This window comes from Moschus berezovskii, chromosome 6 (assembly GCF_049115385.1).
Source record: "Moschus berezovskii isolate FMDL1 chromosome 6, NW_MosBer_1.0, whole genome shotgun sequence".
Classification (NCBI taxonomy): Eukaryota; Metazoa; Chordata; class Mammalia; order Artiodactyla; family Moschidae; genus Moschus; species Moschus berezovskii.
In genome coordinates this window covers 120298488-120307565 of record NC_142465.1, presented here as the reverse complement: position 1 = coordinate 120307565, position 9078 = coordinate 120298488, and the positions used below count along the sequence as shown (strand labels likewise).

General features: G+C 51.7%; 1 protein-coding gene across 1 annotated transcript; it reads left to right on the top strand.

The window, feature by feature from the left end:
* The first annotated feature begins 421 nt into the window (after positions 1–421).
* On the top strand, positions 422–7419 carry LOC129536160 (polycystin family receptor for egg jelly). Its single transcript, XM_088836775.1, has one exon. The coding sequence runs from the start codon at positions 445–447 to the stop codon at positions 7417–7419; it is 6975 nt and encodes a 2324-aa protein (XP_088692901.1). The 5' UTR covers positions 422–444.
* Positions 7420–9078: the final 1659 nt, after the last annotated feature.

The window sequence follows — 9078 nt, the reverse complement described above, 5'->3', positions numbered from 1 at the left end:
TCCCAGAGGACATTACACCCAACAGTAGAATACACATTCTTTTCAAGTGACATGCAACACACAGATGGACTTCAGACAGACCACACGATGCACTTACACAAGCCTCAACTCGTCCGAAAAGGTAAAGGATCGCACAGAATATTCTGTGACCATAACAAAACTGAATGACAAATCAATACTCTTACGATTTTTAGGGAAACTCTAAGTATCTGTAAGTGAAAGTGTAACTTGAATTCACAGGTCAGACCCAAACAGGGGAAATTAAAAGCCTGATTTCCTGGGCCGCAGGAACCCCACTGACCGCGCTGACCCCAGGCCAGCACGGCCCCCGGACCCCACGCCCGCTGCGACCCCGGCCCGCGCCCCCGCCGCCCCGCGCCCTACACGCCGAGTCCGTTGGCCCTCCGCCCTGCGCCCCCGACGCAGCTCGCACCGGGCGCTGCCATGGGGCCCGGGCCTGCTCTCCTGCTCCTGGGCCTGGGCCTGGGCCTGGGCTGTGGGCCCGGCCGCCGGCCTCCGCCCCCGGCTCCCCCGCAGGCGCACGGCTCGCCGTCCGGAGACCTCCCCGTCCCGACGCCCACCTCGGCCCGGCGCGCCCCGTCCGAGAACCGGGCCCTCGTCCAGGCGCGGCGCCCGGAGGCCGCGCTCCGCTCGGGCAGGGCCTCCCGGGACTCTGGGGAGCGGGGCGCAGGCTTTGGCGGCCTTGGAGCCGGCCGCGCCCGCGTCAGCCTCCGGGCCCGCGCGGCCCCGGGCGGCGGCATCTTCCTGAGCGGCCGCCGCGGCCTCTGCCTGCCGGCCGGACGGCCCCAGGGCCTCGCGCCGCGCTGCCTCCGCGCGCACGTCCAGCTGCGCGCCCGCCGCGCCGCCGCCGCCGCCGCGCCCGCGCCGGTGGACCTGCAGCTGTCCGCGCCCGGCGGCCGGCTCTCCCTGCGCTGGCTGTCCCGCCTGCCGCGCTCGCTCGGGCCTCTGGAGTGGACCTTCCGCCTCGGGCTGCTCGGGCCCAGGGCGGCCGAGCGCCACGCGTTGCCCCGTCGGGCTCTGCACCGCGGCCGGCGCTCCTACCCGGGATTCGTGGCCCGAACCGAGTGCCCCACGGACGGGCCCACCCCGGTCATCTTAGAAGCTGTCAGCCCGAACAGCTCAGAGCCCACTGAGTCCTCCGTGTCCTGTCAGGTATCCCAAAGAGTCTGTAAATTGGACCCCGTGCGGATAAACAGGAACGACGATAAACCGGTGCGACTGACCAGGGACATGGGAGACACCTTCAATGCAACAGTCAACCTCTTCTGTCCAGTCCAACAGTTCTATTCTCGGATGTGGTATGTCTTTCCCGTGGACTATGTAGGGGCCGTGCCTGACTGGACTAAACCTCTGGAAAAGGCAGGGGTCAGGATAGGTCGAATTGCATCAGTGTTAATTTTACCCCCATATGCTTTACCTTGGGGGGTGTATCTGTTTAATTTCACGGTGGTTGTCAGAACGCGGGATCCCCGGATTCCAGGGCAGAAAGACTCAGATAGCATCTATGTCGTCATTTATAGACGTCCCCTGAATGCTGTTATTTCAGGGCCTTCCAACATCACAATTAATTTCACAGAAGGGGTGACTCTCAATGGAAATATGTCTTCTGATCCAGAGGAAACAGACCCTCTAGAGAAAGAGAGACTTAGGTTTCTCTGGTACTGTACCACAAACCCAAGAGACTATGATGGAAAGACAATAACAGTGATGAGCAAGGAAGTTTGTCTCCCGGAGCAGGCTGATCTCAAGTGGACATGGGCCTCTGGTCCTATCCTCACACTCTCTCCAGAAACACTTCAAGGTGGCCGTGTGTATTTTTTCAGACTGGTGGTCCAGAAGACCGGTAGGTCAGCATTTGCTGATGCAGCGGTGCGCGTGCTGCAAGGAGACCCGGTAGCAAGCATTTCATGTGTTGAAAATTGTGACCAGGTTTTGGTTTTATCAGAGAGATTCTCATTGTCCCTGGATTGCACAGGTTGTACAGCAGGCCGAGATGTCTATCGGTGGTCCATTCTGACGTCGTCAGGTCAGGAGGTGCCGTTTGACTGGACGGGGCAAACTTCAACAGGACGGAATGGTGCTTACGTGTCTATAAAAGCTTTTGCTTTCTGGACTTTCAGGGAAGATAAGTTTTGGATTTCTCTAAATGCAGCAACTTGGAGTGGAGTCACCTTGGTCTTAAGGTATCCATTCGTTATTCGCCATGTCCCTATAACCACAGACTGCAAAATTGTTCCTGAAAAAGGAATTTCCTTCATTACTCAGTTTGTTGTCTTTTGCACTCGTTTCAAGGATAAGAACATTGTTCTCACGTATAAAATAATCGTTCCTGACGTGCATGGCTTCGGTGAGATCAGCTCTGTGAAAGAGAATAACTTTGGGTCCGTCCTGTATTTGGGGAAGAACTGCACGTCGCCTCCTTCCTTGCTCCCTGTTGGTGTGGTGGGCAGTCATTATGCCTTGAAATTAATTGTTCAGGCATATAACACCTCTCTGGGAGCGTTTTCTCAGGTGAACTTGTATGCCACTGTGCGGCCTCCCACTGATGTCAACTCAGCAACGACTGTGCTGGAGAAGTTATCCAACTTCACCACGGGACCAAATTCCTCCCTGTCCACTTTGCTTCAACAGCGGGATTTTCTAAATGCAAGTTATTTAATATATGTAGTAGCTTCTGTCTTGAATAGCATGAAAACTGACGTAAGTCTTCAAGCTGACAAAACTAAACTCCGAGAACACCTTTTCAATCAGACACTCATCCTTCCTATAGACACTTTGGTGAATATTAGCCAGGTGGTCATGGCTGTTACTAAATTAACAGAGAAAACCTCTGAGATTAGCGCATTCTCTCAGAAACTGGCCACAGTGAGGACTTGGCAAGCAAGTCAAGCCCTCCAAGATAGTCATCAGAGAGATAAGAGTATTTCTTCTGAGCAAATAGAAAGTGTGTGCACTGGAATATTAACAACCTTGTCTAACATCCTGAAACTGCTGGTTCGTTATGAAGTGTTCGAAGAGCCCTTCCACGTGGTTGAATCTCTAGCAGACACGGTATTGGCTGTGAAAGTGCCAGAGAACGAGACCACTGCCTTGAGGACCTCCAACTTTAAAATGTATGTCAAGAAAACAGAAAAGTGGAGTGTTACCCAGTTCTTCAGCACCCAGAAGCACTGTCAGAATTGTTTTTATCCCACCCTCAATGTGAACAGCGTTCCTAGTCTGCCTGCCAACGCTCCGATTTCCACGATGTTTTGTGAATTTGCGGATGACCCTTTCCCTTGGTTAAATTATGGGGAAAACATTTTGACCCAAGTGGTTGGATTCCGAATGACAGGAGTTGAGGCCACGGGTGATGTGATTGAGATCCCACCTGATGCAGTGGAAGTGTACCTCATCAGGAAAAACCTGAGCTTTGGAACTTTTAATCTCACGGTGGGACCCAGCTCAGAGGCTTTTGCAGTGGATGAATCATCGCCAAAGACGACAGGGGCGTTCAGCTTTGTTGTGGACAGTACAGCAGGGAGGGACGTGTTGATCCACATCATGACAGAAGTGTCCGTGTTGTTCACGGTGTCTGTGTACGCGGGCCGTGAGATCACACCCAACTCTTTTATGACCAGCTACCTGGTGCCCCATAAAATCCCTCCAATTGCCAACGAGAGTGACCTGTTTGACCCGGAGTGTACGGTGAAGGAGGCCCGAGTGGTCTGCCTCCCCGCGGCCCTGCTGCAGGTCATGGCTCGGCGAACTGATTCCTCTGAGTGCACTGTCGCTGTGGTTCTACAGGCACCTCGTTTCGTCCTAAAACCCAATAATAAGTTGGTGAGAATTTCTGTTTTCAGCACTGAATGCTTGGACATGTTTGGGATCCAGAGCGACTGGAGAGAAGATACCTGCATTGTTGGAGAGAAGACCACTTGGCAAAGGGTGCAGTGTATCTGCAAGAACCCACGGCGGGCCAAACGGCAGCTGGGTATAATCAAACAGGCCAACCTCCGCCTGCGTACCCACTATTTGACGGCCAAGGTGATCGTGGTCCCTAACCCTGTGGATTTACGAGTGGAGGCAGTCAAGAACATCACCCGAAACCCTGTGACCCTCTTCATGGTACTTCTCATTGTGCTGTTTTACCTGGTCCTTGCGTTCTGGGCCTTGCACAGAGATGAAACGGACCAGTATCTTAGGGAGCATGTGATAGTTCTACTTGATAATGATCCTTATGATAATGTGTGTTACCTAGTCACTGTTTTTACAGGAAGCCGTTGTGGTTCTGGGACCAGGGCCAATGTCTTTATCCAACTGCATGGAACCGATGGTAGCAGCGATGTGCACTGTTTAAGCCACCCACAATTTACGACTCTCTACCGAGGAAGCATCTGCACTTTCCTCCTAGCGACGAAAAAGGACTTGGGGGACGTCCATTCCCTTCGTGTGTGGCACAACAACGAGGGCAGGTCCCCTGAGTGGTATTTAAGTAGAATCAAAGTGGAGAATCTGTTCAGCAGACACATCTGGCTCTTCATGTGCCGAGAGTGGCTTTCTGTTGACACCTCTCTGGATCGAACCTTTCACGTAACCCCCCCAGATAAGCCTCTCAAGAAAATGGACTTTTTCCTCATAGATTTTAGTTACAAGCTGCGGAGAAGCCACTTGTGGTTCTCTGTTTTCCCTCGTGTCATTTCTACACCATTCAATAGGTTCCAGAGGCTGTCCTGTTGCTTAGCCATGTTGTTGTCAATGCTTTTGTGTAATATTATATTCTTCAATCTAGAGAAGGAGAATGAAGGAGAGACACAAGAGCGGAGGTTCATCGATTTGATGGTGATCGGACTGGAAAGTGCCTTTATCACCCTCCCTGTGCAACTAGTGATCACATATTTGTTCATGTATTCCCAGAGGAGACCTCAGGTGACTCTCAGTGAGGTCACTCCTCGGCAACATCCTTTGAAACCGCCAGCAAGTGAGCACTGGGAAGAACGATTGGGAAACTGGCATGCCTATGAAATTGACAAGGCAAGATCCCAGGAACCTGTGTCTAAGAGACATCGTGGGAAACCCAAGGCTTCTGTCAAGGTCACCTCTAAAATACAGGCCCCGGCCAAGCAAGCAAAAAGCCAAGTCACTCCCACCGAAAGCAAAATCGCCCAAACCCAAAGTAAGGTCACCAGAAACCAAAGCAAGATCACCAGAGCCCAAAGCAAGGTCACTGGAAAACAACACCAGGCCTCCCACACCCAGGGAAGAAATATAAACACTAATAACCCAAATATTGAAGATGATACAAATGTTTCTGTGAAGCAGCCTTCCCAACCAGGTTTGCCGTCCCGCAAAGAGAAGCCCAGGATTGTCCTGCCGCGATGGTGCGTTTGTGTCGCCTGGGCATTGGTTTTTCTCATCTGCAGTGTATCCTCCTTCTTCGTCATATTTTATGGACTCAGTTACAGCTACGAAAAGTCAGCAGCATGGCTGTTCGCATCGTTTTGTGCATTCATTCTGTCAGTCTTTCTAGTGCAAATGTCTAAAATTATATTCATCTCAGCCTATAGAACAAGTAAGGCCAAGTATGGTAAAAACCTTTCGTGGATCGGCAACTATCGCTTCACTGAGATCAAGTTGCAAAACACCTGGAAGGACCCAGAAGAAATGCAAAGGAGCCACGCATACATCATGGAGCTCCGAAACTCGAGAATGTACCAGCCTCTCACCCAGGACGAAATCACGATATTCAAAAGAAAGAAGAGGATCAAGAGAAGAGCTTTCCTGTTCCTGAGTTACATCCTCACTCACTTCGTCTTTCTGGCTCTCTTGCTGAGCCTAGTCAGCATCCTACGCCCCACTGACAGCTTTTACTATAATCAGTTTATTCGTGACCAGTTCTCTGTGGATCTGGCAGGCGTGACCAGGCTGGAAGACATCTATCAGTGGCTGAACACGGTGCTGTTGCCTCTGCTCCACAATGACCCGAATCCCACGTTTTTCCCTGACAGCTCCTCGAAAATCCTTGGCCTGCCGCTGATGAGGCAGGTGAGGGCACAATCTGGAGAGACAGCGTGTCTGCCGGCCAAGAAGTTTGTGGAGGGCAGCCTCAAAGGAGAGATTCGCTGTCACCCCGAATATGGCATTGACCCAGAAGACACAAAAAACTACTCTGGGTCATGGAGCAAAGTTAGTAGGCGGGACACTGACAAGACGACCACAGGCTTTACTTACAAGCCCCCAGAGAAGAGGCGGGCCTACTCTTCCTTTGGGCTGCTGCATACGTATGGCTCAGGAGGGTACGCCTTCTATTTTTTTCCAGCAGAGCAGCAGTTTAATTCCACACTGAGGCTCAGAGAACTCCAGAAAAGCCATTGGCTGGATGAGAAGACCTGGTCTGTGATTGTGGAACTGACCACCTTCAATCCCGACATCAGTCTCCTCTGCAGCATCTCGGTCATCTTCGAGGTCTCGCCATTAGGTGTTGTGAACACTAGCCTGAATGCGCACTCCTTCTCGCTCACTCATTTCAACAGAAAATACTCAGAAGAAATCTACTTGTTTGTGGTCATCTACCTTTTCTTTCTCGCCTATATTGTTGACGAGGCCAATGTCATCACGGATGAATGGATTGCCTACGTGAAAAATGTATATAATTGGCTCAGCTTTGTTCTTAAGTTCTTCCTTACCTTGTTGATCGTGCTCTTTTTCAGGAAACATTTCTTGGCCATCGGTGTAGTTCGGGCTTACCTGTCAAATCCCGAGGACTTCATTCCCTTTCATGCAGTGGCTCAAGTGGATCACACCATGAGGGTGATTTTGGGTTTCCTGATGTTTCTGACGATCCTGAAGACGCTCCGGTATTCCAGGGTCTTTTACGATGTGCGTCTGGCTCAGAGGGCCATCCAGACTGCCCTTCCTGGCATCTGCCACATGGCATTGGTGGTGTCCGTGTATTTCTTTGTCTTCATGGCATTCGGGTACTTGGTGTTCGGACAGCACGAGTGGAACTACAGTGACATGACCCACGCCACCCAGACAGTGTTTTCCTATTGTGTCTCAGCGTTTCAGAACACGGGATTCTTCAATGACCGCGTTCTGGGGGTCCTCTTCCTCTCATCTTTCATGCTGGTGATGATCTGCATATTGATCAACTTATTTCGTGCTGTGATTTTGTCTGCCTATGAGGAGATGAAGCAGCCTGTGTACGAGGAGGCCTCAGAAGAGGCGGAAGCCATGGTCTATCTGTGTCGCCGGCTAAGATCTGCTTTTTGCTGCCTGTGCTTCAAACCCAGGGCGGAAGACGAACCCAAGTTCTTCATCAACATGGTGTACGGGCAGCCAGAGAAGAACAGCCGCCGCTACCTGGGGCTGAAGACCAGAAACATCAATGGGAAGAAAATGGTTTACCTCGTCGTGTGATCCATGACAGTCTCAAGACCCACAGGCAGGTTTCTCCCAAAGGCTCAGTTTCTGGGATCAAGGAATGTTTAGTGGCTCAGTTGTGTTTTCTACCCATATCCATCACAGTGCACCCCCACGTCTGGACACATCTGCAGTGGTGGCCTCCACTCTTGGGACTTGAAAGGAGGGTCAAGGGCAGTGTGGCCTCTGCGGAGAGAGGAGGGCGACCATCTGTGAGTCCTGGGTTCATTTCCCTTTTTCTGAGAAGTTGCTGTCTTTGGCACCAACTGCAGTTTACAGGGTTAGAGACCTAGATGTGGGGGAGGGAGCTATAAGGGCCCCCATCCTCATCTCAGCTTGTCAGAAGCAGCAGGTGAATGCTCCTTCTGTTCTGGTCCCCCTCTCCCTGAGGCTGGGAGGCCAGGGCTAGTGGTTCAGGGCAGAGCCCATGTCCCTCAGCCCTGCTGGCCTTTCCCTTTGCTGATGGGGCTGCAGAGCCTCCCCACCTCGTTACTCCCGCCACACACACTCCAGCTGGGCAGGGTTCGAGGGGCCTCATGAGGGGTCCCAGGAGTGGCCCTTGTGCCTGGAAATGGAGAGATGTGGACCAGGGCGCTACTATCTGAAGCTTCCCATCTGCTGCTTAAGGCCACTGCAAATTATGGATATACAGTTTAGTAATGTTTCTATCAAACATGCCTTTTCTAAAACAACAAGTTATGTGTTTCTGTTGAGGGGTTCACTCTGAAAGGTAGTAATGTTTGTTTCCATATAGACTAGGATTTGGGCTTTTGGTTATTGATGGCCTGGTGGATTGTTTATAACATAGTTAAGAAAATGGTGTAACAGCTTCTCTATTTTCATCCTAAAGCATGTTCCTTTACGTAGATGCCACTTTAGGTTTGATATGAATTAAAGGTACGATTTTTTCTTGAGGCCTACAGTGATTTCTGTGAGAGGGGCAGGCACACAGATGGTGCCTGCCCTCCAATTCCAGTGCCACCAAAGGGGAACAAACCACAGGTGGTGGCCACTTTGTCCCAGGTGTTTGTCACTCGTCCCCCCTGGAGAACCGAATGGCTACCCACTCCAGTATTCGGGCTTGGAGAATTCCATGGACAGAGGAGCCTGGCGGGCTACAGTCCATGGGGTTGCACAGAGTTGCACACAACTGAGTAACACTTTCAGTTTCACTTAGCACGCCGGACATGCTGCTCTGCACTGCATGGCCATGGCACCTCACACCTTGGCAGGTCTGGGCATATGCACAGGTATAGGCCTTCCATCCCTTTCTCCCTGTTGTGGGGGTAGTCTTCTTTATCAGGTGAGTAAATGAAGAAGCTTGGTGACTTGCCCAAGGCCACCCAAACAGTTAGGAGTCAGAAGCTCAGTTCTGGGTTTTCTGTCTACCCTGGTGGGAAGTCCCAGGTGTGCCCAGGTTCTGGTCCACTGTTCTGAGTGAAGTTCACATTCATGGTTAGCACGTGACATTAGCACACGACTTCTGAACTGGTTGACAGCATGGAAAACTGGGGCTAATTCTTTATATTGGGTTCCGGTCAGGTGCACTCACCCATGGAACACAGGATTGTAGTGTAAGCCCTGGCAACATGCAGCAACTATGGGCCAGGCCCCGCTTAGAGGCTGGGGAGACCCATGGCAGACAAGGCTGTCTCA